Genomic DNA, 26,688 nt, shown 5'->3' with positions numbered 1-26,688 from the left:
TGGACCCTCCTGTCTGCACCCTCCTGTCTGCACCCTCTGGTCTAAACCGTCCTGTCCGCACCCTCCCTGGCCTCCTGGGCCCGACCTGGGAGGAAGGAGCTTGGTCCACCGGTGTGCAGCTTGCGGCGCTAGCCCCCGCCCGCCCCTCTCCCGCCCTCCCCTTAGCCCCGCCCCAGCCCCGCCCCTTAGCCCCGCCCACCCGTAGCCCCGCCCCCCGTAGCCCCGCCCCGCCCCGCCCCCGCTGACCAATCGCGGCCCTGATGCGCCTGGCTTGGTGACGTCACCCCAGGCCCCTCGGGCCCACCTCGCGGGAGCCCCTCCCCCACCTGGGCGGGGGCAGAGCCTGGAGGCCGAGCGGGTCCCCGGGCGGGCGTCCCACCGCGTCCCACCCCCAGTGACTCCCAGTCCCCCCCCCCCCCCGCCCCCGTCCTGGTTTTCCAGATGCGGAAAGTGGGGGCTGGCGGTGGGAGTGACCTGCCCAACCTGGGGCCCAGCAGGGGCGCCCCAGGTTCCTTCACGCGGGGGGGGGGGGGGGGGGGGGGGGGGGGGACCCGGACCCCGACCCCCTCCCGCGGGTCTGGCCTCTTCCTGCCTCGCTTCCGTCCTTCCAGGTGGTGAAGGATGCCTGGGGGGGCTGGGGGGCTGGGGGGCTGGGGGGCTGGGGGGCCCTGCTTTGGGCCCGGGGGCTCTGCAGGCCTCACCCTGGGGCACTTGCCCTCCCGCAGGTTCGGGGAGGCCCTGGCCCGCACCCGCACTAGCCCCCTCTCCCGGGAGCAGCCCCACCTCCTCGGAGCAGGGGGCCGGACTGTGCTATTTCTGTCCTTTCTGGGATTCTTCTGAGAACAGGCTCTTGTTTTCGGTCCGATTCCCGATTCCGATGTGAAACTTTTCCCGGGGCCTCCCGCCCTTGCTGGCTGCCTGTCTGGTCTCCCTCTCCTTCCCCGGAGGAGCAGTAGCTGGGTCCTGGGAGATCAAGCTGGGCCCAGGAGGGGCCCTTCCCTGCAGGGGCCCTGGGGCCCCGGGCGGATTTGGGTGCTCTGGAGTAGGACGCTTTGATTCCCATGGCAAACCCTGTTCCTGTGCAGAGGAGCCACCTCCAGGGCCCCATCCTCAGGTAGGCACCAGGGCCGAGGAGGGCGAGGGCAGGAGGAGGACAGGTCGCCTGGGGTCACCGCCGGCAGGAGGAGGGGGATCGAGACCTGGTCCTCACGTGCTGCGTGCACCTGTGCCCACTTCTCCCCTTCCTGTCTTGCCCTTCCCTTTATCCTCCCATTCCCATCTCCCTTTCCTTTGTGCTGCTCCCTCTTGCCCGTGGCAGGCAGGCGCCGTGGCTGTGACCACCCGCCTTCTCTCCTTCCTCACCCCGGCATCCGTGGGACCTCACATTCCTCTGAGATCTCCTCATCGGGGCTAAGAGCCCCAAAGGGAATCAGTTCCTTCTCCCAACGCCTAGCCCTGGGCCTTGAGGCTGCTCTGTCCGAAGCCCCCCACTTACCCTGGCCTTCTAGGAGTGTGGGTGTGGGAAGTAGTACGGGGGCTTTGGAAATTGCCAGATCATCAGCCGTGATGATCCAGAGATGAACTGGTGGGGGAGCTGAGGTCCCCTGGGGCGCGGGGATCATGCCTACCCCAGCCTCCCCTTCCTGCGTGCTGCCTGGAGCTGGGGCCGACTGATGCTTTCCAGGGGTCGGGGTCTGAGGCTGTTCCCAGGCTGCGGGGGCCGAGGGAGAAGGGGAAAGAAGTGGGTGTGGTGGGACAGGGCTAGGGCTGCAGGTGGAGGGGGGTTGTTGCGGAAGCTTCCAGTTTTCCTTCGGCCTGGGTGAGGACCTGCCCCGGCAGGGAAGTAGCGCTTCCTGCAGAAGAAAGTGAGGGGAGGCCGGGCCGTGGGTCTGGGGAGCTCCCAACTCTGAAGGACTTGAGAACCGGAGCGGCCACTGCCCGGCTGGAGAGGGCGCTGTCGGGGAGTTAGAGGCCTTGGGGGGGGTCAGCACCTGGCGCCTTCCAGCCGCCTGGGTCCAGGTCCAGGTCCCCTTCTTGACTCCCCATTTGTCAAGTTTATTGTTTAATCTTTCTTCCCCTCCCTCACCGCTCCGTCTGGTGTCTCGGTCACGCTCGGTTCAGATTTCAACAGGAGCCATAAAAGAGCGGGGTCTCGGGGTGGAGGCTGCGGAGACGCGGAGGGAGGCTGTGTGGGAGGAAGGCTCCACGGCCTCGTTCTTCCCCGCGGGCTCTCCGTTAGGGTTGCGGAGACCCTGCCTCAGAGATCTCTGGTGAGCTCAGGGAGATAGCCCCCCTCCCCGCCAGTCTCCCTCCCTCCCTTTTATTTATCTAATGAACCTTCCCCGAGCGCGTCCCGTACAGTGGCGGGATAAACAAGCCACTGTCCTACCATAGGCTGCTCAGGTCTCCCGTGGGCTCAGCACTGCTTGGGGGCAGACAACGGAGTAGGGAGCGGCGACCGAGGGGCCCCCGCCTCGCTCCGAGGGGCTTACAGCCTCCAGCCCCTCGGTCCCTCACCTGTCGTGTGCAGTTAGGCCCCTCGGCCCCTCACCTGTTGTGTGCAGTTAGGTCCCTTGGCCCCTTACCTGTCGTGTGCAGTTAGGCCCCAGCGGTGTGAGCGCCGGGCTTGCTGGCGACCAGGACAGCCACGTTGTGTGACCTTGGGCCAGTCCCTTAACCTCCCTCCTCGGGTGGAGGAGAGATCCTGGCCATTTTCATCGTCCCGCTCCCACGTTCGGGGGCTTCCTCATCTCGAGCCTCCAGCCACGCTAGCCTCCCTCTTCTCCCGCCGGACTTGGGACGGAGAAGGCGGGCGCGCGTGTTGGAAGGCCCTGGCCTGGGAGCTGGGTGGGGCCAGCACCATCTGGTCGGTTCATTCCCACTCACGTCACCTTTAGAGAGACCCTCTCTAGGCGTCAGGCCTTTTGCATACGTTACTTCGTGTATAAGTCATAAAATAAATAATAGTTCTTATTAACAGCCCTTCACAGGTGGTTTATCATCATCTTCACTGTTTACAGAGGAAGGACAGAGGGTCCGAGGGAAAGGTTCTCCAACGTGGGAGTGGGTGAGAATCACCCCGGGTGGTGGTGAGCGTGTTCGCGGATCCGTGGGTCATACCCTTAGGAATTCTGTTCCGTGGGTGCGCAGTGAGGCCTGGGGTCTCAGTGTTTCACGAGTATCCCAGGTAATTCTGGGGCCGGTGATTCTTGAGAGATGCTGAGTGAGTTAGTGCTCGCCCCAGGGCTCGGGGCCAGGAGGGATTCCTGCCTCCCAGGACTGTGCCCGGAGCCGCGGTCCCTGCCCGGGAAATAGGGCTGGTGGGTTCTTCCCAACTCCCGCCCTTCGTGAGGCTAATATGAGACAACGTAGGAGAAACGGCTTTTTAAAATAAAACCCGGGGCTGGCAGCAGTGTCAGCGACTGCGCGGCTGCGTGCAGATGAGCCGCGTGGGCTCGGCCGCCCGCTGGGCCTGAGCTGGGCGAGCGTCTCAAGATGTGGGGCGAGAGAGCGCAGAAGAGCTGCGCTGGGTCCAGGGAGGGCTGAGCCACGTGGACCACGAGGGCTGGGGGCTTTTCCTTCCTCTTGGGTTGTGCGTCTGCAGCCTCGAGGGCCCTTGGCCATGGGACGGATGGGGGGGGGTGCGGGGCCCGGAGGTGCAGGAACCTCTTTGCTCTGCGCCCTGGGGGCAGCTCTCCGGCCTCTAGTGTGTGGCTTCCGACCTGCCCCCAGTGGGGCTGCAGCTGGGCCAGGTCTTCCAGAAGCAACAACCCCCCCCCCCCACCCCCCGGCTTTGTGGGTCAGCAGCTGCCACTTGCAGGTGGTGCAGGTGCCGTGGGACGTCCCGGAGGGGGGCGGGAGGGGGGTCGGAGGCTCAGCCGCTGAAGAGGCTGCGGGGCGTCCCCTTGGTCTGCTGTGCCCCCATCCCCCCCCCCCCCCCGCCCACTTGCACGCACACTGCCAGGTGGCGGCCCCTGGGTGCGGGCTGGCTCTTCCCGGCACCCCCAACCCAAGCTGCTGAGACCCCGCACTCGCACTGGGGAGCTGCTTGTGTTCAGGAGCGCCGTGGTCCTCCCTCCCGACACCCCGACACCCCCGGGACTGACGCCGACTCAGCCTCTGTCCCTGACTCATTCTTTCCTCCCTGACTCATAGGGGGACCTGGGGTTTCTGAGGCTCCTCTCAGTGGGGAAGTGTCGCGGCTCCACTTCAGCCCCGCGTGGGTATTCGGTGGGGCAGGGCGGGGCGGGGCGGGGGAGGGGGCCGCAGGGGACCCGTCGTCAGCTGCTTGCTCCGAAACCACCATCCAAAGTCAGGAGGGTCCTGTGCTTCGCGCTGCCTGGGCCCGCCCACCGACGTCCTTTAGGGAGTCTCCCCTTGGTCACCGAGCCCCAGCGATCCTGAGCGTGAAAGAGGAGGCCTTGCCCCTCTGGCAGGGCATCCGTGAGACCCCTGGCCCCGCCGCACCGCCTGGGCCCTGGGGAGCCGCTGCGGGGCAGGGGTGCAGTCAGACGCTGCCCGAGGTTCTCGGCACGGCATGGGGAGGCGGGGGTTAATCCTGCTTTGTCCCGGTTGACGGATTCTGGAATCATAATCCATTAGCTCTGCCTGAATAGAGGGAGGCCAGGCGAAAGCGTTCAGATTGCTCTTTGTTCTGTGTCTTCGCATCCCCGCCAGGGACCCAGGGACGGTGGGCTGGGGGGGCCTGTGGGTGCGTGGACGTGCGCCCCGCCCCTTCCCAGCTGTGACTGGGGATGTAATGGGGGCTCCCGACTGCGGAGGACCCCACCGCTCACTGTCCGGGGGCACATGGCCGTCCCAGCTCTTGGTCCCTCGGGCTACGAAACACATCGTGCGCAAAACACCACCCGCGGGCCTGTACCTGCCGCATCCTGCCGCCCCGGCCTTCTAAGCAGGGGTGGTCAGGAAACATGGGCCAAAGGGAGGTGTGGGGCGACAGGCAGGTGGGGCCGGTGGAGAAGGGGACCCAGGGTTAGGGATGTGGGGAGACAGAGGCAGGTGGGGCCGATGGAGTCAGGGGACCCCGGGTTAGGGATGTGGGGGACAGAGGCAGGTGGGGCTGGTGGAGAAGGGGACCCGGGGTTAGGGATGTGGGGTTCAGAGGCAGGTGGGGCTGGTGGAGAAGGGGACCCGGGGTTAGGGATGTGGGGGACAGAGACAGGTGGGGCCAGTGGAGAAGAGGACCCGGGGTTAGGGATGTGGGGGACAGAGGCAGGTGGGGCCAGTGGAGAAGAGGACCCGGGGTTAGGGATGTGGGGGACAGAGGCAGGTGGGGCCAGTGGAGAAGAGGACCCGGGGTTAGGGATGTGGGGGACAGAGACAGGTGGGGCCGGTGGAGAAGGGGACCCGGGGTTAGGGATGTGGGGGACAGAGACAGGTGGGGCCGGTGGAGAAGGGGACCCGGGGTTAGGGATGTGGGGGACAGAGACAGGTGGGGCCGGTGGAGAAGAGGACCCGGGGTTAGGGATGTGGGGGACAGAGACAGGTGGGGCCAGTGGAGAAGAGGACCCGGGGTTAGGGATGTGGGGGACAGAGACAGGTGGGGCCAGTGGAGAAGAGGACCCGGGGTTAGGGATGTGGGGTTCAGAGGCAGGTGGGGCCAGTGGAGAAGAGGACCCGGGGTTAGGGATGTGGGGGACAGAGGCAGGTGGGGCTGGTGGAGAAGAGGACCCGGGGTTAGGGATGTGGGGGACAGAGGCAGGTGGGGCCAGTGGAGAAGAGGACCCGGGGTTAGGGATGTGGGGGACAGAGGCAGGTGGGGCCAGTGGAGAAGAGGACCCGGGGTTAGGGATGTGGGGGACAGAGGCAGGTGGGGCCAGTGGAGAAGAGGACCCGGGGTTAGGGATGTGGGGGACAGAGACAGGTGGGGCCAGTGGAGAAGAGGACCCGGGGTTAGGGATGTGGGGGACAGAGGCAGGTGGGGCCAGTGGAGAAGGGGACCCGGGGTTAGGGATGTGGGGGACAGAGACAGGTGGGGCCAGTGGAGAAGAGGACCCGGGGTTAGGGATGTGGGGGACAGAGGCAGGTGGGGCCAGTGGAGAAGGGGACCCGGGGTTAGGGATGTGGGGGACAGAGGCAGGTGGGGCCAGTGGAGAAGGGGACCCGGGGTTAGGGATGTGGGGGACAGAGGCAGGTGGGGCCGGTGGAGAAGAGGACCCGGGGTTAGGGATGTGGGGGACAGAGGCAGGTGGGGCCGGTGGAGTCAGGGACCCAGGGTTAGGGATGTGGGGAGACGGAGGCAGGTGGCTGGGGCAGGGTCGGGGGACCTGGGGTTAGACTTTGGGGGTCGGCAGTGTCCGACAGGCAGGAGTAAGAGCCCAGCACCAGCCGCGCCAGCTGCTGTTCCTCCTGCTGTCGGGCAGAGAGGATTGTGGGAGACTGAGGCACCTCCAGGGGTCGGGCTCTCGGGCCCAGGTCCCGGCGCCTAAGTGCACCCCCCGCCCCGCCCCCGCCCCGCTCAGGTTGCGCTACATGGTGAAGCAGCTGGAGAACGGGGAGGTCAACATCGAAGAGCTGAAGAAGAACCTGGAGTACACGGCGTCCCTGCTGGAGGCCGTCTACATAGACGAGACGCGGTGAGAGGCGCCCCGGGGCGGGGTGGGGGGACAGGGGGGCCTGGAGGAAGGGCGGGAGGAAGGGGCGGGGGCACAGGGAGGGAGTTGGCCCGGTGGGGACACAGGGCAGCGAGGGATGGAGGGACGGGGGACGGGGGGACGGGCTCCGCGGTCTGGCCAGCCCCACGCCCTGCAGCGCCCTGCCCCCGGGGGGTGGGGGGAGCCGTGGCCCGCGTGGCCCGTGAGCTCTTGCGTGAGTCGGGGCCTGGTGTCCTCGTGAAACACGGTGGATGGTGTGGAGCCTTCGCACTGGGTGTGATGCGTCGCGTGTTCATTCAGAGGAACCCCCGCCTTCCCTCGGACTTTAACGCGGCCGCTAGACGCGGCCAAATCGCTTTTACGTGGCAGCGTTCCACCCCCGGGGCACCTGCGCCAGGTTGTGCCTGGGCCCGGGGTGCGCCGCTCAGGCCGGGCGGCTTCGGTCCTGGAGGCATCAGAGGGACAGAAATAAAGAAAACAACGGGGTCGGGGCCGGGGCTGGGGCGGGGCGGGGGGCTCCGGAGCTGTGGGTGCAGCCGGGCGCAGCGTCCTTAGGTGCTGGAGCAGCCTAGGGACGCGGGACTCGCCTCGGGGCCTCAGGCAAATCCTGGACACGGAGGACGAGCTGCAGGAGCTGCGGTCGGACGCGGTGCCGTCGGAGGTGCGGGACTGGCTGGCGTCCACCTTCACCCAGCAGGCCCGGGCCAAGGGCCGCCGCGCCGAGGAGAAGCCCAAGTTCCGGAGCATCGTGCACGCCGTGCAGGCCGGGATCTTCGTGGAGCGGTGAGGCTGCCCGTGCCGGCCTCCCCCTGCCCCTGGCCGTGCCCCCCGGCCCCGGAGCCCCCCGCAGCCCCGCCCGATGAGACCCCAGCTCCCGGACCCTCATGCCCGGCCTCTGCGTCCGCCCCCAGGATGTTCCGGAGAACGTACACGTCCGTGGGCCCCACCTATTCCACTGTGGTCCTCAACTGTCTCAAGGTGACTGATCCCCGGGTTTCTGGGGACGAGGGGAAGGTTGGGGGAAGGCAGGGGCATTGGGACTTCCCGACTCTATGGGGGCACGGTTGCCTTCCCCGCCACCCGTCATTCCCGGCTTTCCCCCAACCACGTGTGCACCCTCCACGGGAGCTCGCACCAGCCACTGTCTGGGGGGACAGGCCGCTGCCCGGGGGTCTGCAAACGCCGGGAGTCCTCGTGAAGCCGAGGGCAAGCCTGCTGCCCCGGGAGGCCCCCTCCGTGGGAGGCTCCCCCCGTGGGAGGCTCCCCGCCCAGCCCGTCGTGTCTCCCCAGAACCTGGACCGCTGGTGCTTCGACGTCTTCTCCCTGAACCGGGCAGCAGATGAGCACGCCCTGAGGACCATTGTCTTCGAGTTACTGACTCGCCATAACCTCATCAGCCGCTTTAAGGTTGGGCAGCCCCCGGCCCTGTTCCTGGGGGGTCTCCGCTCCCATTACTCCTGTTCCAGAAGGTCCCCGGCACACGGGGGCCCCTGCCCAGCCTTTCCGTCACCCGCTGCATCCCGGGCCGCGGACTTCACCTGCTGCCCTCTAGGACGAGACTCAGGGCCTGTGAGCATCCGGCCTAGGACCTTGCTCTGTCCCGCTTTGCTTCCTTCCCGGACGTGTCCTCTCCGGGCTGCTTGGGGTTCACCTCCCTGCCTGTTGCCTGTGGACGCCCGGGGCCGAGGGTCCAGATGCTGCCCGCCGGTGCCCCTGGGACTCGCATCTCTCCATTTGTTCCCTGCAGGGGGACAGGGTGGGCCCGGGGTGGGCGGAGGGGGTATCGTCGGTCACCCCCCTCCGTCCCCTCCCCTCTAGCCTCCATCCGAGGGGTTCTAGGGAGGGCATCAGCTCTCGGCAAGGCCGGTAGGGCCGAAGGAAGGGGCGGAGGCCGTGTGGACCCCACTGGCTCCTCCGCTGGGCCGGCCACGAAGAATACGGGATTAAAGTCCTTTCCAGATTCTGTGCCGGGAGGGAGTGTCCTTTGGGAATAGGGGCTGGGAAAAGCCACTTCCGCATGGAAAAGCCACTCTTGGGAAGTGCAGGGTGACGGGGCTGAGGAGTCGCAGGGGAATGTGTGGTCAGCGCTTAGGTGGGGGTGGACACGGGCGTCGGGGCGGAGGAAACGTGCGTCCCAAGGGGGCCTTTCTCGGGGGCTTGGGCATCCCCCGCCCTCCGCCTCTGCTTCACCACGACGGGCTCTGGGTGCGTGGGAGCCTTTGCCCGACCCTTGACTCCTCGTTCCACGGCTCCCGCGCAGGTTTCCAGAACTTTCCCGAGGTGCTCCGTTGCGACTGTCCTCAGTGCCTTCCTGAGGCCTCCCCTTCTGCAGCCTCATTTTCTTCCTCCCCGTCCCATCCCGTCCCGTCCCCTCCGGGACAGACCACAGCAGGGCCCTCCTTCCCCCAAGGCTTGTCCCGGCTCATGTTTCTCCAAACGATTCTCAGACGCTGCAGACACCAGCTTCTCCCAAACTCTGCTTCCTTACCTGCAAGGCCTGGTTTTGGAGGCCCCCCCAGGGGACCTGTGTCAGCCTGGGCTTGGCCGCCCAGTTGGCTCCTCCAGGGCAGGGGGGGGCGGGTGGCCACCCTGCTTACTGCCGAGCGCGCCCTGGTGGCCGAGAGGGGAGCCGCCCTGCACGCTCCGCGTTCCCTTCCGGGGCACCCAGCCCCTCCCCGGCATCCCTTCCCTTCCCTCCCCTCCCCTCCAGGGACACCATGGCAACGCAGAAGCAAGGGCAGTTCTCATGGAAACGGCCCTTTAAAATTCCCTGAATGTGGGGCACAGCCCTGGGATGGGGGTGGGGGACGGCTGGACTTCCGCGTCTCTACATCTCTACGGAAGCTTCCCTCCCGAGGTCCCAAACCCGGCTCTCCTCGCAGCCTCAGGAGACCTAGGGGCGGGTGCAGACACCTGACCTGTACGGAGGCAGGCCTGCTCCCAGGGCGTATACAGGCGGCGGATAATAGCTGCACGGGGCGCTGCCCTGGTGCGTGTGCGTGTGCGGGTCGGGGTGGGCACAGGGAAAGCCCTCCTGGGCGAGGTGGTGACCCCTGCCTGCCCGGAAAGGCCCCTCCCGGCCCTCTTGCTCTTTCCCTGCCTCCGCCGCCCCCGCTCCGGGTACTGGACTAGGGACGGGATGGTCGGAAGACAGGGGGGAGTTTCCTTGAAAGTCTCCAGGGGAACAGTCATCGTCACAGCTGCTGTTTGGAGAGCACTAACCGGAGGGTAAATGCAAGGTCGGGGCATGATCTTCACTCGCGACCAAGTCTCAGAGGCCCGTGGCCTGCCCAGGGTCAAGGGCCAGCAGGTGGTAGAGCCAGGGTGCGAGCCGTGTTCACCTGACGGCAGAGCCGGGGCCTTCTCCGCTGCCCCCGCGTCCCGTGTCCCGCAGACCCCCACGGGCCGCCGGTTCTCTCCGTCCCGCTGCAGATCCCCACTGTGTTCCTGATGACTTTCCTGGACGCGCTGGAGACGGGCTACGGGAAGTACAAGAACCCTTATCACAACCAGATCCACGCGGCTGACGTCACCCAGACGGTGCATTGCTTCTTGCTGCGCACGGGGATGGTGGTAGGTGCCCGGGGATCATCCCTCCGTCTTCTAAGGCCTTACGGCTGCAGGACCGGGAGGCCTAGACGATGCTCCCCTTTCCCTTTGCCTCGCTTTGGTCTCGCAAAGGCTTGAGGGTCAGATCTTCGTCACTCTGGGGAATTCCGGGGCGGACCGTGACTTCCGGGGCCGTGCTCGTGCTGGGGTGTGTGCTGGGAGGCGGCGGGCGGGTCGAGGTTGGGAAGAGGGAGCTGAGGGGCCCGCCGGCTTAGCCCAAGAGCTGGCCTAGGCCGGGAGGTGCGGCCCGGGCTGCAGGCCTTCGGGCAGTGGCGGCCCCGGGCAGGCCCCTCACGCCGCCCTCTGTCCCAGCATTGCCTGTCGGAGATCGAGATCTTAGCCATCATCTTCGCTGCGGCCATCCACGACTACGAGCACACGGGCACCACCAACAGCTTCCACATCCAGACCAAGTGAGGGGGCGGCTGTGGCGGGGGCCAGAGGGGCCGAGCGGGGGTGGGCGAGGTGGCTCACGGGGGCCGCTCGGGGGCCCTGGCTCTGCAGGTCCGAGTGCGCCATCCTGTACAACGATCGCTCGGTGCTGGAGAACCACCACATCAGCTCCGTCTTCCGCATGATGCAGGATGACGAGATGAACATTTTCATCAACCTCACCAAGGATGAGTTTGTGTGAGTCGAAGGCGGGAGTGGGCGACCTGGAGGGCCCCGGGCCTCCTGCCAGCCGGGGCTGAGGGGGTGACGGCTTCTCTGGTTGTGTCGGTGCAGAGAGCTACGGGCCCTGGTCATCGAGATGGTGTTGGCCACGGACATGTCCTGCCATTTCCAGCAAGTGAAGTGCATGAAGACGGCCTTGCAGCAGCTGGAGAGGTGGCGCCTGGTGGGGTGTGGCCGGGGCGGGGCCGGGGTGCGGGCTGTGTGACTCGGGGGCGCGCGCGGGGAACTGCTGTGCCAGGTCTTTCGCTGGATGGAGCTCTCCTGGCTCCAGGTGTGTGAGCCCATCTCCGCGCACGCGTGTGTGTGTGTGTGTGTGTGTGTGTGTGTGTGTGTGAGACACGTGTGTGCACACGGCCCTGGGGAGACGTGTGGCCCCTGGAGAGTCGCCGGGCTGGGAGTCGGAGGTGGGCCTCTGGCTGCTGCTGCAGGGCAGCCTCACCCTGGAATGCCGGGAAACCCAGGCAACCTTTCTGCCCGCCCCCCCGGCTGCAGGGTGGGCACGGTGGGCGTCCCTGCCGCAGCTGGCCGCCAGCTCCTTGCTGGGAGGGCTGGGCAGTCATGCGAGGTGAAAGGAAGAAAGCACAGAACAGAGGCCGTGGCCACGCTGAATGGTGCTTACAAGTGGGTGGGAGTAGAAAAACGCGTGTGACGGAGAAGAGACCGAGCCTGTGGGTCCTGAAGGTGTGTGTTCACGTACACTGACCCGGGGCACAGCGTGCCGCGTGGCATCGTTGGCGGATGATCAACACTTATAATGGTACCGTTATTCTAGGGAACACCTGCTCAGCGCCGTGCCAGACGCGCTAGTAAATACTTGTGTGTTGTGTGTCATTTGATTTTCAGAACGACCCTATGTGGTCACTTCTGTTAATATTCCCGGTTAGGATTAAGGAAGGTGGAATAGGAAATTTTAAGTGACTTGCTCTGATGGGTACACGGGGATTCGAACCCTTGCCCTCTGGTGCTAAGAACTTGGGCTGCTTCCTGTATGTACAGGTGTGTGTGCGTGCACGTGTGTACCTGTGTGTGCATCTGCGTGTACCAGTGTGCGTGCCCGTACTTGTGTGTGTGTGCACCTGTGTGTGCACGTGTCTGTGTGCATACCTGTGTGCATGCATGTGTATCTGTGTACGTGTACCTGTGCGCGTGTGTGTGCATGCCTGCGTGCTCATACCTGTGTGTGCATGCACGTGTCTGTGTGCGTGTACCTGTGTGTGCCTGCACGCGTGTACCTATGCAGGTTACCTGTGTGTGTGCACATGTGGGTATCTGCATGCATGTACCTGTGCGTGTGCATGTACCAATGTGCATACCTGTGTGCATGCACGTGTGCTTGTACCTGTGTGTGTGTGCGTATCTGTGTGCATATACCTGAGTGCGTGTACCAGTGTGTACCTTTGTGCGTGTGTGCGTGTACCTGTGTGTGCATCTGCGTATGTGTACGTGTGTGCGTGTACCAGTGCGTGTGTACCCGTGTGTGTGCGTGTCTGCGTGTGTGTACCTGTGTGTGCACACGTCTGTGTGCATGTACCTGTGTGCATGTACCTGGGTGCGTACCTGCATGCATGCATGCATGCTCATACCTGTGCATGCATGTGTACTTGTGTACGTGTGTGCGTGTACCTGTGTGTGTGCGCGTATGTGTGTGTGTGTACCTGGGTACGTACTTGTATGCATGCATGTGTGCTCATACCTGTGTGTGTGCATGCGTGAGTACTTGTGTACGTGTACCTGTGTGCATGTGCGTGCATGCACTTGTGTGTGCACACATCTGCGTGCATGTACGTGTGCGTGCGTACCTGTGCGCGCGCATGTGCGCATCTGTGTGTGTATGTGCACGCGTGTACCGGTGCGTGTACCTGCGTGCGTGTACGTGTGCACCTGTGTGCATACCTGTGTGCGTGCATGCCTGCGTGTACCTGTGTGTGCGTGCCTGTGTGCGTGCATGCGTGCGTGTACCTGTGTGTGCGTGCCTGTGTGCGTGCATGCGTGCGTGTACCGGTATGTGTGCGTGTACACGTGTGCCTGGGCGCGTGAGCGCATGCCCATTGCCTGAGGCTGCTGGAAGGGCCATGCGGGCAGCCAAGGGCGCGTGGTGGGGGGTGTGGCACCATGCAGGGCTCCCTGCCCTGAAGCTTGCGTGTCCCCGCGTGACCGCCCGCCCCGCCCAGGATCGACAAGCCCAAGGCCCTGTCCCTGCTGCTGCACGCGGCGGACATCAGCCACCCGACCAAGCAGTGGGCGGTGCACAGCCGCTGGACCAAGGCGCTCATGGAGGAGTTCTTCCGCCAGGTAGCCACGCAGCCCCCTGCCCCGGCCCCCCTGCCCCAGCCCTGCAGGTCCCCCCGTTTGCAGGCCTTCCCACCGGATCCCCAACCCCTGGGGCCACAGGCCCCTCTCCTGCGCCCGGGCCCTCGTGGCGCCCCGCTTGCCCACCTCCGTTTCCAGGTGGAAGGCCCTGAGGCTCCCCCTCTCCCCAGCACCCCCAGCTCCCCGCGCTGCGCCCCCGGCCTGGGAGTCGGAGGCACCCCCTCCAGCTTCCCCGCCCGGCTCCTCCCCAGGGCGACAAGGAGGCCGAGCTGGGCCTGCCCTTTTCTCCGCTGTGTGACCGCACTTCCACTCTGGTGGCACAGTCGCAGATTGGTGAGTGTCCCTTGTCGCAGGAGGAGAGCGCCGGGCAGGGCGAGGAGGCTCCCCGCGTGGCCACCCTCAGGGCCGGCCTCCCTGCAGAGTGGGCCCACGCTAGGGCCAGGGGTCCCGGGTGGCGGCCGGGGGTGCACACGCGGGGTCCCAGGACTCAGCTCGGAGGCTGCCCCGCGGGAACTTCCCAGGCCTGCCGCCGTGCGGGGGGGACCTCGCCACCGTGTCCCCGCTGCCCCGCAGGGTTCATTGACTTCATCGTGGAGCCCACGTTCTCTGTGTTGACCGACGTGGCCGAGAAGAGTGTCCAGCCCCTGGTGGATGACGACTCCAAGTCTAAGAACCAGCCCAGGTGAGGGTGGCTGGGGCAGGCAGTCCGGGTTCTGGGGACGGGACAGGGACTCGCGGAGAGCAGGCCTCTCTGCCCACGTCACCCCCAGGGCTGGCCGGACAGCCCCCCCCAGCCCCCCGAGTTCTGTTGCTCCCACGGCTCTGTCTCTCTTGCCTTTCTGCTCATCTTGTTTTTATTTCCCTTCTAGTAGGGGGGAAGGTTGGAGGGGAGGGGGCGAAGTGGAGGGTCCAGGGGCTCCCGGCAGAGGGAGAGGGGACAGGAGCTCCCCGGCCTCCCCCCGGCCCCCCGGCCCCTTGACTCCGAGGGCTGGGAGGGCTCTTCCGAGCGGCCGGGGGCCTGCTGTAGTTTCCAGTGGCGCCAGCCTTCCCTGGACGTGGAGGTGGGAGACCCCAACCCTGACGTGGTCCGCTTCCGCTCCACCTGGACCAAGTACATTCAGGAGAACAAGCAGAAGTGGAAGGAGCGGGCAGCAAGTGGTGGGTGCCGCTGGCGGGCGGCGGGGCGGAGGGGGCTGTGGGGCGCTCGCGACCTTTCCCTCCAAGCCCTGGAGCCACCCTTGGCTCCCAGAGAGGGGAACGGGGCTGATTGGACTAAAGATCACAGGACAGACCGGCTGGCTGACTGGCCCGGACTGTTCTAGAACGGGGACGGGAGACGAGCTGGGAACGGCCGAGCTCCGCAGCCCAGGGGACCCCATACAAGCTGCGGCCTCCAGTGGGGTCCCGGGAGATGTGGGTGACCTGGGGCCTCGGTCGGGAAAGCTCTATGGCCTGAGGGCTCGGAGGTGGCTCATCTTGAAGGCGGAGGATGCACGGGGGCCCTTGCGCTGCTCCTCGTACCCCTGGGGTTCTGGGGAACAGTGCTTCGCGGTCTGGGCGCAGCTTCCTAACCGGCCCCGCGCAGGCGTCACCAACCAGATGTCCATCGACGAACTGTCCCCCTGTGAGGAGGAGGCCCTGCCCTCCCCGGCCGAGGACGAGCACAACCAGAACGGGAACCTGGACTAGCCCGGGGCTGGGCGGGTGAGCCTGTGGGGTGCAGCGGGAGGGGCGGGCGCCGGGGGCAGGGGGGCCAAGGGGAGCAGGCCCAGCCAGGCCGCAGGACGCCGTGGCTCAGCGGGCTCCCGTGTCCCAGGTCCTCAGCGAGTCCCACGTGTTCCACGCCATCAGCACCATCCCTCGGGACCGGCTCCCCCATCTGCTCCAAGGGAGCCTGGAGGCCCAGGAACGCACGACCCACCCGAAGGCCAAAGGCCGGACGCCAGAGACTGTGGGGGTGGGGGAGGGGCCCCTCCCCACCCGACACCCACTGGGGCGCCCTTTAATTTCCCAGCAGCAAGACTGGGGAACTTCAGGCTCCCAGTGGCCACTGTGCCCGTCCCCCGCCCCCGGACTCCCCCCGCCCTGTGGCCTGATGCCTGGCTGGGAGAGGGGAGCTCCTCGGAGGCCTCCGGGCCCGGGGGGAGGGTCAGAGACGCCAGCCCCTGGGCTCCCCCCATCCTTTATGCCTCCAAGTTTCTAAGCAATACGTTTTGGGGGTCCCCTCAGCCCCCCCCAGATCTCAGCTGGCAGGTCTGGGTCCCCCTTTCCCTCCCCTGGGAGGGGCTGGAGTAGGACAGGGAGCTGGGGGTTGTCAGAGCCCTGAGCGCGGAGGGGGGGCTCCGAGGGGCCTGGGAACGCGGGTGTTGTCTTTACCCCAGCCCTACGCCCCTCCCCGCCCCTCCCCGCCCCTCCCCAGCCTAATCTTCCTTCCCTCCCAATCTTCCTTCCCCCCCCAATCTGAAGCGTGGACGGGGAAGAAGGGAGGCCTTTTGGGGTCCTCAAGAGCTTGGGCTTGGCCTGGGCCCTGGGGCTTGTCGCCTGCCGGTGTCCTGAGCCCTTTGCCCCCTCCGTCCGCCCCGGGGCCAGGAGGCTCCCATCCGACCAATGTCTGTAAAGTGCTCTGAGGTCTCCCCAGCCAAGCACCCTCAGGGTGCGTCTCAGGCGCACAGGCAGGAGGGCGGCCGGGGGGGCCGGGGTGCGGGGAGGCTGAGCTGTGATCCGGGCATCCTGCATTGCTCCCCCTGTTCTGGCCCCTCCCCGGGAGGGACCCGCCAGGCCTGGGCCCCCGCGTCTCCTCAGGCTCTGGAGCGGCCTCGTCCCAGGACAGGCCCCCGTCCGGGCGGCCGCCCTCCCCCTTCCTGTACATACCACCTGCATTTGTACAGTGGGCCCTGTGGCGTGACCATATCCACGGTCTCCTCGACCCTGCCCCCCGCCCCACCCCAAGCGGGGCAGAGACGCATGTGACTCACCCCTGCCCTCGGTCTCCCGGAACCCTGCTGTAGCCAGAGATCAATAAAGAAGGGAGACCGCCTGGCCGTGCCCGGTGTCTGCTGGGAGGGGCCCCGAGCTTCTGCACCCACGCGCTCTCGAAGCCCAGCGACCCCTGCTGTGGTGCTGGTGCTGTCCCTGTTGCGCGCGAGGGTGGGCAGCCGCGGGGAGAGCTGAGGTCGGGCGGGGGCGGAGGAGCACCTGGCACCTGGCACGTCCTCCCCCGGGGCTCCCCCGGGGCTGCTTCTGTGAGGAAGCCCAGCCTCGCCTCCCCGCTTCCCCTCCCCACGCCAGCCCCGGAAAGTCAGAGCAGCGGGTAGGAGAGGCCTGGCTGCCCCACAAAGTGTCTTCCCCTGGGCTGGGTGTCGTCCAGGACGAGGGACACGGCGGGTCCCGGGTCCTTGAGTCCCAGCAAGGGCCTCTGTGTTCACAACCACGGTGCTCTCGGCCACCTTGGCTACCAGGTGGGACCCCGGGTGGGCTACTGGGTGGCGGTGGCCTCGGAGCCGGAGGGGGTCCCGGCCTGGAGCACGGAATCACGGAGGCGGGGCAAGGAGGTCCCCGCGGCACTGACAGGTGCCACGGCCACAGCGAGGGCCCGGGCGCAGCTCCCCCTGCCCAGTCCCACGGGACCCACCTGGGTCCCCCCAAGTCCGGCAGCTGCAGGGCAGCCCCCCCCCCCCCCCCCCGAGGCTGCTTATCTTTCCTTCAACTGAGAGAAGAGAAAAGAGAACCCAGGCCCTTCCTTCCTTCCTTCCCACACCCTGGGGGTCCTCACACCGCTCTTGCCACTGCAGGTCGGGGCCGGGTTGCGGGGAGCCCCCCCCAGGCTCCAGCTTCCCTCTTTCCTCCTCCCTGGCACAGGAGGCGAGGAGACGGGGCTGCAGACGGGGAGGGCAGGGTGCGAAGGGACGGAGCAGGGAGTCTCCAAGCCGGGAAAGAAGGAAAATGCTGAGGACCTAACGCCAAATTTATCACTTTTTAAAAACAAGAGGGTTTTTTTTTTTTTGTTTTTTGTTTTGTTTTTTTTTTCCCCAAAAGTGAATAAGAAAGAGATCCAGTGTCCGTGCGTTCCCAGCCGCAGTGTCGATGGCAGGATGCCTCCTTCCGAGTCACACCTGCTGTGGGGCGGGGGCGGAGGGTGGGGTGAGCCCGACGAGTCCAGCAGGGGGGAGCCCGGGCCACGTCGCCAGCCCCGCTGCGGGCACCACTGCTGCGCACCCTGCACCCGGCACCCTACCCCTTCGCGGAGGCCCTCACACCCGCCTGACCTCATCCTTGCCCCTGCGGCTCGGCTCGGCCCCTCCTCTGTGCCCGGGTGCCTGACACCCCCAAGTCTTCTTGCCCGGGACAACAGCTTTTCGGGGACTGAAGCTGGCCCTGGGTTCCCCTAAGCCCGAGTCCAGATCCAAGCCCTTGCCCTTGTCTACGCAGCCTGTCCCCCGAGCACCGGGTGGCCAGCGGGGGCTCTCACCGGCTTGGCTCCCAGGGAGGCCGGTGGTGGTATATGGGCCGTGGGTTCCTCGCTGCCGGGCTTCTCCCTGCCCCTCTCCTGAGCTTCGCGCGTGGGTTCTGCAGGCCCTGGGGAGGCAAAGGCAGCGCTGGGAAGGCCTGTTGGGGGGCTGCTCGCCCCCGCCCTGAGCCCCGGTGGCCCCGGACCCCGCTGGGGACGGTTGGACAGTCGGGCTGTTCCCGCTCATCGCCACCATCACTACAGGGCCCTATTCTTAAATTTGCAATAATAAAAAAAAAACTTTTAAAAGGTTTGGGTCCACTTTGGCTAAAGCTGACCCCATACGGGCTACGTGCAGCCTCTCCCCATGGACGGGACCCCTCGCTCTGTGCAGAGGCGTTTCTGGTCCGATGACAGGGCCCGCGGGTGTCTCAGTGGGTAAAGCCCGGGTGCCTGTCGTGAAACCGGAGAGCTCCGGGCTCGGGCCCACGGGGGCTGCGGGGCTGCGGGGCCTGTGGGGTCTGCAGGGTGGTGGGGTTTGCGGGGCCTGCGGGGCTGCGGGGGCTGCGGGGCCTGCTGAGCTGCGGGGGCTGCGGGGCTGCGGGGGCTGCGGGGCCTGCTGAGCTGCGGGGGCTGCGGGCTCTGCAGGGTGGCGGGGGCTGCGGGGCTTGCAGGGTGGTGGGGTTTGCGGGGCCTGTGGGGTCTGCAGGTGCTGCAGGGTGGTGGGGGTGGCGGGGGCTGCAGGGCCTGCCAAGCTGCGGGGCCTGTGGGGTCTGCAGGGCTGTGGGGGCTGCCAAGCTGCGGGGTCTGCAGGGTGGCAGGGTCTGCGGGGCCTGCTGAGCTGTGGGGCCTGCAGGGCCTGCGGGGTCTGCAGGGTGGCGGGGGCTGCGGGGCCTGTGGGGTCTGTGGGGGCTGCGGGGTCTGCGGGGTCTGCGGGGTCTGCAGGGTGGTGGGGTTTGCGGGGGCCTGTGGGGTCTGCGGGTCCTGCGGTGTCTGCAGGGTGGTGGGGTTTGCGGGGGCTGCGGGGTCTGCAGGGTCTGTGGGGGCTGCGGGGTCTGCGGGGACTGCAGGGTGACGGGGCTGCGGGGCCTGTGGGGTCTGCGGGGTCTGCGGGGCTGCAGGGCTGTGGGGGCTGCCAAGCTGCGGGGTCTGCAGGGTCTGCGGGGTCTGCGGGGCTGCGGACGCCCCTGAGCATCACTCCCGCCCGCCCGGTGCTGCGCCTGCCCCAGCGGCTGGGCCCTCACCCGACTCCTCCCACTGTCACCAACACCCCGAGGCCAGGCCATCGTGTGCTGTCACCTCAGGCCGCCCGAGGCCCCGAGGCTGAGGCCCTGAGCCTTCCCGGGCAGCAAGGCAGGCAGAGCGGGGCCAGGTCATGCCCTCCAGCCCTGCGCAGCCCTAGGCCTGGCCGGCTCTGTGCCATCAGACCCCACGCAGGTGAGGCTGCTCCTCCTACGGCGGCCCCCCAGCCCCCCATGGCCCTCCCCGCACCCTGGCTCCCCCATTCCCCTCCCTCCCGCCATCCCCCTCCCCCCCATGCTCCCCCCCCCAGTACCTGCTGCCTTCCCTGCGCCCGGCCTGCAGGCCGCCTCTGTGTCTGGGATCCCAGGCGGGCAGGGCTCCCGGGTCCCCGAGCTCCCGGCGGCTCCCTCAGGCTCGTCTCCCTGCTGCTGTTGCCCCAGGTGATGCTCCACCATCATCTGGAGCTCTGGGGGCACAGAGGGAGGGACGTGGCCGCCACTTGGCGACAGGGGCCGGGCTGGGGCGGGGCAATCGCTGGGCGACTGAGGCTACACAGCAAAGCATCTTTCCTTTGCAGGGAGGGAGGGAGGGCGGGCGGGGCCTTTAGGAACAAGGATCTTCCCGAGGGGCTGGGATCCCCGTCTTGGCTAGACTCCGAGGAATCCCCGAGTCCCCTCCGTGTGGGGTGCACTCCCCAGGCCACCTACCTGCCCAGCAGGTGAGGCGGGTCCTCCTGGGCCCCCAGCCCCCCGGAGGTGGAGCTGGCACCCACAGGGCTGGCAACAGGGAGGGTGAAGGACTTCCCGAGGACTCCCTCCAAAGGGGTCAGTAGGTCTAGTGCTCAGCCCCCCGCACGCGGGGGACAAGGGGACGGAAGTCCTGCTGACCTTTCATCGTGGGTGTGGTCCTTGTCACCTTCTTCCGTTGCCGTGGAGACATGGACAGAGTGGACTGTGAGGGACACAGGGCACAGGTGGAGGCCAGCCCTCCCCCCTTCTGTGCCTGCAGGCTCTTGGGTTGGAGCTGGGGGTGGGTGGGTTGTGGGCCTCAGAAGGTGTGTGGGGGTTCCCGGCTTCCCAGCACCACCCCCCCACGGTGCTGAGCAAGGGGCCTGGGTGTGGGGGCAGGGCGCGTCCCCTCTTGCTCGTGCAGGCGGCTGCAGAGGACGGGGGTCCAAAGGCCACACCGGCTGGGGGGTCTGGGGAATGATCCCCGACAGGCTGTGGGCTGGGCTGAGCGCCAGCGAGCAGCTCACCTTGAGGAGCGGGTTGGGGATCCGGTCTTCGTCTATCTCTGGGGGGAACAGGGAAGGCAGAAAGTGAAGAGGACGGGAGACCCTCTGAGGCTGACGTCCCAAGGGGGAGCCTCGGCCATCGCCTCCTTCCCGAGCCCTGAGCCTCCCGTCTGCCCCTGGGAGGCTGGCCCTGAGGGCCGCCCCTGCCCGCACGCGGTCCCGTCCTTGACTCCGAGGTCAGTGTCTCCGTCCTGGCCTCACACCTGGAGGTTCCCGAGTAGGACCCTTGGCCCCTCTCCTCCCTCTGAGGTGTGCGGGAGTCCTTCTCCTCCCCAGCACTGCCCCCTCCCCCGGGGTCGGGGGTCAGGGGCCCACCCTGCAGGGCGGTGGGCACTAGAGGACGAGCAGGCTCGCCCTGGGCAGGGAGGAGGAGCGATCCAGCTGGGTGCAGGCCGGGGTGGCCGGGTGCAGGCCGGGGGTGGTCAGGTGCAGGCCGGGGGTAGTTGGGTGCAGGCCAGGGGTGGCCGGGTGCAGGCCAGGGTGGCTGGGTGCAGGACAGGGGTGGTCGAGTGCAGGCTGGGGTGGCCGGGTGCACGCCGGGGGTGGTCAGGTGCAGGCTGGGGGTAGTCAGGTGCCGGCCACGGTGGCCGGGTGCAGGCCGGGGGTAGTCGGGCGCATGCCAGGGGTGGCCGGGTGCAGGCCAGGGTGGCTGGGTGCAGGCCGGGGGTGGCCGGGCGCATGCCGGGGGTAGCCGGGTGCAGGCCAGGGGTGGTCGAGTGTAGGCCGGGGTGGCCAGGTGCACGCCGGGGTGGCCGGGTGCAGGTCAGGGGTAGTCGGGTGCAGGCCAGGGTGGCTGGGTGCAGGCCGGGGGTGGTCGAGTGCAGGCCGGGGTGGCCGGGTGCAGGTCGGAGGTAGTCAGGTGCAGGCCAGGTGGCCAGGTGCAGGCCAGGGTGGCTGAGTGCACTCCGGGGATGGCCAGGTGCAGGCCGGGACTCGGGCGTCCTAACCGCAGGCTCGCTTACTAGCAGCAGCACCTGCCTCCCGCCATCCCATCAGGCTCCCCGAGACCATGTTCCCCCCAGACCTCGCGGGGTGCACTGGTGACCACGCCAGCTGCTCCCCGAGTGCTCCCGACCTTCCCCTTCCCGGAGGGCTGCAGGCTGGCTGACAGCCGTCCCTCCCCTCACAGCTGTCACTGCCCCGGGGGGCTGGGGGGGATGGCAGTTGCTGGAGCAACCCGAAGGCTGTTGCCGCAGCAACTGGAACTCAGTGGACCAGCCCGGCTCCTGGGGGCCCGGGAGCCAGGTGTGTCCCCCCAGCACGGCTCCATCTCTCTGGAGCAAAGGCGACCGTCCCGCCAATGCGGCCCCTGCTTCCGGGCTCAGGAGCTGGCCCCTGCCCCTCAGGCCCACCCTCCTCCCGCACCCCTCCCGCACCTCCTCGCTCACTGGCCCCAGCCGCCCCGCAGCCCCTCTGCCTTCAGCGGCCCAGCCCGGGCTTACCTGGGGAGGACTGGTCACTGGTCAGCACGAGGGTGGCAGGCGTGGGGCGGCGCCTCCGAATCTGAGGGAAGAGGTCGAGCGCACGTGGAGGCATCGAAGCCCCGCCCGGTGCCGCCGGGCAGCGGGACCCAGGCTCCTGCTGGACACACCTCGAAAATGCCCCTGCACTGGCCCTACCGTCCGGGTCAGAGATGCTCGGGCCCATCCCTCTCCCCTGGGGCCCCCGAAGGCCCCACCTGACCCCTCTCTGCGCCTGCATGTCCCCAGCTCTCCGTCTCAGCAGCTGCATCTGCTCTAAGGAATCGATCCCTGGCTGCTGTCCTTCCGTCCATCCTGACCAGTGGTCAGAAACCACCCGGGAGGAGGGACAGGCTTCGTCCCTCGGTGTTCCCGCCCCCCGCCCCCAAGACAGGCTTGAACAGTCTGTGGCCTGGCATCTGTGGAGAGCACCCCTCAGGCCCCAGCTGCCCAGGGGGCCACGTGGGGAAGGCAGGTGTGAAGGCGCAGGGGTGCAGGTGCAGGCGCAAGTGTGAAGGCGCAGGGGTGCAGGTGCAGGGGTGAAGGTGCAGGCGTGCAAGTGCAGACGTGAGGGTGCAGGGGTGAAGGCGCAGGGGTGCAGGTGCAGGGGTGAAGGTGCAGGGGTGCAGGTGCAGGCGCAAGTGTGAAGGCGCAGGGGTGCAGGTGCAGGGGTGAAGGTGCAGGCGTGCAGGTGCAGACGTGAGGGTGCAGGGGTGAAGGCGCAGGGGTGAAGGTGCAGGTATGAAGGCGCAGGGGTGCAGGTGCAGGGGTGAAGGTGCAGGCGTGCAAGTGCAGACGTGAGGGTGCAGGGGTGAAGGCGCAGGGGTGCAGGTGCAGGGGTGAAGGTGCAGGGGTGCAGGTGCAGGCGCAAGTGTGAAGGCGCAGGGGTGCAGGTGCAGGGGTGAAGGTGCAGGCGTGCAGGTGCAGACGTGAGGGTGCAGGGGTGAAGGTGCAGGGGTGAAGGTGCAGGTATGAAGGCGCAGGGGTGCAGGTGCAGGGGTGAAGGTGCAGGCGTGCAAGTGCAGACGTGAGGGTGCAGGGGTGAAGGCGCAGGGGTGCAGGTGCAGGAGTGAAGGTGCAGGTATGAAGGCGCAGGGGTGCAGGTGCAGGCGCAAGTGTGAAGGCGCAGGGGTGCAGGTGCAGGGGTGAAGGTGCAGGCGTGCAGGTGCAGACGTGAGGGTGCAGGGGTGAAGGCGCAGGGGTGCAGGTGCAGGGGTGAAGGTGCAGGCATGCAGGTGCAGACGTGACGGTGCAGGGGTGAAGGTGCAGGCGTGAAGGCGCAGGCGTGAAGGCGCAGGGGTGAGACCGCAAGTGTGAAGGCACAGGGGTGAAGGTGCAGGGGTGAGGGTGCAGGCGCAGGGGTGAAGCTGCATTCCCCGGCTCATTCCCCAAAGTCCTCTCTCTCCTTGGACTCACTGCCCTTCCAGTAGGTCAGGAAGCGCGGCAGGGGGAATCCTCGGGGTGGTAAATCCACCAGCAGGAGCCCCCGCGGGACCGCCCCATCCCACCCGGCTCCGGGGTCCCGTTCTAAGGACTTCACGGGCAAAAGCCGAGCGTCCCCGGGCCCCTGCGTTCCTTTGCCAGGCTGCCCACAAAGGTGACCGCTGTTGAAGGCCGTCCAAGGACTCCTGGGACTTGTGGCTTTTCCCTTTTCTCTGGAGGGTTTCGAGGCTGGGCGGTGAGGGGACCGTGGGGCCGGCGTCCCTGCGGTTCCCTCCAGGGCAGAAGAGGGGACAGAGGGCCACATGGCTGGGAAAGGAGCTCACGTGACCCGGGGCTGAGGCAGCAGGGTGAGGACACCGAGGGATCAAATTTCTACGTGTCTGTGTCCACGATGTGGTGTCACCAGGACTGGGGGTGGGTAAGACGCCCGCCCTTCTCTGTGCCCAGCAGGTGGGCATCGGCCACAGTAGAGGCGCGGTGTTGCTCCGAGAGGGGGACTGTCCCCCAAGAAGTGGGACGCATATGCTGAGGGTATGCTGGGCCGGGTCATTGCTTTCTCTGGAGCGACATCTGTTTGGGGTGACATTCCAAGGTCCCTGGCAGTACTGGTCCTGAATGTGCGCGCACGTGTGTGTGCATGACCCCCCCCCCCATTAGCCGTGGGCCCGTGTGGCCAGTCCTGATGCAGATGCGCTGGCACCAGCAGGTGCGCGTGTGCTTCACGTGCGGATGAGGGCCACCCCTCCCTAGGAGGGGGCTCCTCTTTGTTACTGTGGGTGGACGGGGTGCTGGCGGTAGAGGAGTCACAGGGACGGGCTGGGGGGCGGTGGGGGAGGCGGGAGCCTAGGAAGGACCCACGTGTGTCAGCGAGGGCCTCGGGAGCCGTCCGATGCCCCTTCCTTAACCAGTTTCCGAGCCCTGAATGGGACTCCTAGGCACCCAGGGTCCCCACAGCGGGGGGGGGGGGGGGGGGGTGCAGCCACCTTCCTCGAACACCTCCCCGCACCCGAACTACTAGGGAACGAACAGACGGTCCCTTCGTTTCCTCGAAGTGGGGTCTCGTCCCAGCGCTCGAGGGCACCTGGGGCCTGGCCCCGATCTGCCGCCGCGCCCCCGGCCGTGGGTGCCCAGGCAGCCCTGCCGTTCTGTCCCCCTAACCCACGGCTTCTACCCCATTTGCCTGCTCGGGTCAGTCTGGGTCAGGGGCTCCGGCCACGCCTGGAGCCCTTCGCGTGGGTAATCCCGGGGGCCCTGCAGGAGGGGTGGAGGCCGGATGGCAGGGAGCAGGTGTCTAGTGGACACCAGTTTTGGAAGATTAGAGGAAAGCGGGTGGAAGTCCCGGCTCTCTTTTTGCTGCCCAGCTCCCCGTGTCCCCCTGAAGCCGCAGGCCTTGCCCCCCCACCCCACACGCTGACACCTGCCTTTCCAGCACCAAACAGGTGCAGGTGTCAGGCAGGGAGACCCGCCCGCGCCGGCGGAGGGCAGTGCTTCCCGGCGCCTCAGCCCGGCCGCCCGCTCCCCCGCACACCCACGGGCCCTTCCTCGGGGTCTGAGATCATCTCAGGGCCCTGCCTCGGGGTGCGGGGCACAGTGGCCTGGCCCCTGACGCTGGTGGGACACTCCCCGGGCTCCGGCTCTCCACCCTCCTCATCCTCACCAGCTCCAGGGCTCCCCTCCTACTGCCACCCCCGGCGCCCCCAGGGAGAGGAGGTAGGTGCAGGCTCCGACCCCCTCCCACACTTAGGGCCCCTGACATCCAGGGACAGTGTGGTCCCCGCCCTTCCCTCACGCCCGACCTGATGCCCCCAACAGCTGTGGCCACGCGGAGGACACAGGCTCTGGCCCATCCCAGGAGGTCCCAGAGGTTTTCCCCGGGGGGAGGCCCGGCCAGAGCCCTGGCAGCCAGCTGGGGGGCGAGGCAGGACCGACCTGGTGACCCCCGGGGATTCCTTAGGGCAGGGATGGCCAGGCCAGGGGACAGAGATGGAGCAATGAGCAAATGAGCAAATATTTGGCAAACGGGCGTCGTAGTGGCCCCGGGTGGTCACCCTCGCACGCTCCCTCTCCCTGAGACACACGCTTGCTCACACTCATCCACGCGGCCTCTGCCAGGCTGCTCCGAGCTAAAAATAGAGCAGGCCTGCCTGGGCCAGGGCCTCGGACTCCCACCCCCCACCCCCCACCCCCACGCCCTGGGCGCCAGGCTGAGCAGGGCCCGGCCCCCCGCCCCCAGCGGCTCCCAGGGCAGGACTTGGGAGCGGGGACCCACGTGCACAGGCTGGGGGGGGCCTCGGCCGCAGACCCAGCGCCCCCGCCCCCGCCCCGGCCCGCCCTTGGGGGCTCCTCCGGTTCTCGCGGGCGGGGGCCCCGGACCGGTCCAGTCCTGGAACAGCACCCCTGCCTGCACCCCTGCCTGCACCCCTGCCTGCACCCCTGCCTGCGTCCCGGCCTCGGCCCCAGGCCCCTCCCGCGAGGCTGCCGGGGCCTCGGGCGCCCCCCCCCCCAGCTCGGGAACTCCCGCGGGGTCGCCTGGGGGGGTGCAGGACGGGGGTGGGGGTGGGGGTGGGGAGGGGGCCGGGGGAGGGGGCTGGGGGGAGGGAGCTGAGGGTCCCACCAGGAGAGGGGGCTGGGGAAGGGGGAGGGGGCTAGAGGAGGAGCTGGGGGAGGGGGCTGGGGTCCCTCCGGGGGAGGGAGCTGGGGGAGGAGGGAGGGGGGAGGAGGAGGGGGCTGGGGGTCCCGCGAGGAGAGGGGGGTGGGGGAGGGGGAGGGGAGCTGGGGGGAGGAGGCTGGAGGAGGGGCTGGGGGAGGGGGCTGAGGGTCCCACCGGGGGGAGGGGGGAGGGGGCTGGAGGAGGGGAGAGGGGGGAGGAGGAGGGGGCTGGGGTCCCACGGAGCAGCCGGGCTCCTGGGCCCGCAGCCGGGTCCCCGCGCCCCGCCCGCCCCGCACCTGCTCGGCCGCCTCGGGGTCAAGGTGCGGCTCCAGCAGCGGGACCGTGAACTGGATCTTCCGCGGGCTGCTGTCGGGCTCCATGGCGGGGGCTCGGGGGCTCGGGGGCTCGGGGGTCGGGGGTCGGGGGCTCGGGGGTCGGGCGCTCCCTCTCCGCTCCGCTCGGCCCCGGCCCCGGCCCTGCGCGCTCGGCTCCCGGCTGCCGGCTCGGTGCTCCCGGCTCCCGGCCCCGGGGCCTCGGCGGCCGCCCGGCGGCTCCGCCCCGCCCCCGCCCCTCCCCCGCCCCTCCCCGCCCCGCCCCCAGCCCGAGCCTTAACCCCGTCGTGGCCGCGCCGCGGGCTGCGGGAGGGGCGGGCGCCAGGGGTCCCCGAGCTCGGGGCGGGGCGGGGCGGGGCGGGGGTGCGGGCGGGGTGCGGGGGTGCGTGCAGGTGGGGGTGCGGGTGGGGCAGGGATGCGTGCAGGTGGGGTGCGGGTGGGGCAGGGGTGCGGGCAGGGGTGGAGGCGGAGATGCGGGTGGGGGTGCAGACGGGGTGCGTGCAGGTGGGGGTGCGGGCGGGGTGCGGGATGCAGGTGGGGGTGCAGGGGTGCGTGCAGGTGGGGTGCGGGTGGGGCAGGGGTGGATGCAGGTGGGGTGCGGGTGGGGCAGGG

The 26,688-nt window shown here is 68.1% G+C and overlaps 3 protein-coding genes across 10 annotated transcripts in view; 1 reads left to right on the top strand and 2 right to left on the bottom strand.

The window, feature by feature from the left end:
- Positions 1-16,245, top strand: part of PDE1B (phosphodiesterase 1B) — a 28,060-nt gene extending 11,815 nt beyond the window's left edge. For 3 of the 5 annotated variants that reach the window (XM_072765121.1, XM_072765120.1, XM_072765119.1), the window contains 14 exons: positions 6,483-6,596; positions 7,215-7,397; positions 7,526-7,592; positions 7,905-8,021; positions 10,047-10,187; positions 10,536-10,636; positions 10,728-10,853; positions 10,950-11,051; positions 13,070-13,190; positions 13,460-13,541; positions 13,782-13,890; positions 14,236-14,366; positions 14,794-14,912; positions 15,025-16,245. In XM_072765121.1, coding sequence (XP_072621222.1) covers positions 6,483-6,596; positions 7,215-7,397; positions 7,526-7,592; positions 7,905-8,021; positions 10,047-10,187; positions 10,536-10,636; positions 10,728-10,853; positions 10,950-11,051; positions 13,070-13,190; positions 13,460-13,541; positions 13,782-13,890; positions 14,236-14,366; positions 14,794-14,897 — 1,498 coding nt within the window. In that variant the 3' untranslated portion in view covers positions 14,898-14,912; positions 15,025-16,245. Of the gene's footprint in view, positions 1-818; positions 1,115-6,482; positions 6,597-7,214; positions 7,398-7,525; positions 7,593-7,904; positions 8,022-9,237; positions 9,843-10,046; positions 10,188-10,535; positions 10,637-10,727; positions 10,854-10,949; positions 11,052-13,069; positions 13,191-13,459; positions 13,542-13,781; positions 13,891-14,235; positions 14,367-14,793; positions 14,913-15,024 lie in introns of those variants that run through there. The other 2 variants (XM_072765123.1, XM_025987752.2) reach the window with 2 other exon arrangements.
- LOC140599856 (uncharacterized) lies at positions 2,974-6,293 on the bottom strand (the record flags this gene model as incomplete). Its single annotated transcript, XM_072765146.1, has 1 exon — positions 2,974-6,293. A coding segment is annotated over one exon (1,371 nt), but the record flags the coding sequence as incomplete, so codon positions are not given.
- A 909-nt stretch (positions 16,246-17,154) lies between the features above and the next one.
- Positions 17,155-26,282, bottom strand: PPP1R1A (protein phosphatase 1 regulatory inhibitor subunit 1A). Of its 4 annotated transcripts, none has more exons than XM_072765150.1 (7): positions 26,041-26,282; positions 21,634-21,694; positions 20,153-20,190; positions 19,785-19,848; positions 19,211-19,363; positions 17,677-17,783; positions 17,155-17,323 (listed from the first exon to the last, which is right to left on the bottom strand). In XM_072765150.1, exons 1-7 carry the CDS (start codon positions 26,122-26,124, stop codon positions 17,315-17,317), a joined length of 516 nt encoding a protein of 171 aa, XP_072621251.1. In that variant the 5' UTR covers positions 26,125-26,282; the 3' UTR covers positions 17,155-17,314. The 4 variants fall into 4 exon arrangements, with proteins under 4 accessions (XP_072621251.1, XP_072621248.1, XP_072621250.1 ...); XM_072765147.1 differs by having other exon boundaries at positions 17,155-17,320; positions 26,041-26,249; XM_072765149.1 differs by having other exon boundaries at positions 17,155-17,320; positions 19,785-19,815; positions 26,041-26,240.
- Positions 26,283-26,688: the final 406 nt, after the last annotated feature.

This window comes from Vulpes vulpes, chromosome 8, assembly GCF_048418805.1.
Source record: "Vulpes vulpes isolate BD-2025 chromosome 8, VulVul3, whole genome shotgun sequence".
Taxonomy (NCBI): Eukaryota; Metazoa; Chordata; class Mammalia; order Carnivora; family Canidae; genus Vulpes; species Vulpes vulpes.
This window is presented reverse-complemented; position numbering and strand designations above follow the sequence as displayed.

Coding starts and splice junctions, on each gene's coding strand:
- PPP1R1A (XM_072765150.1), bottom strand. CDS start 26,124: ATGGAGCCCGACAGCAGCCCGCGGAAGATCCAGTTCACGGTCCCGCTG. Junction 21,695..26,040: donor ACCCCGAGGCGGCCGAGCAG/GTGCGGGGCGGG, acceptor CTCTTCCCTCAG/ATTCGGAGGCGCCGCCCCAC. Junction 17,784..19,210: donor GGGCGCAGGGAAGGCAGCAG/GTACTGGGGGGG, acceptor TTGCCTCCCCAG/GGCCTGCAGAACCCACGCGC.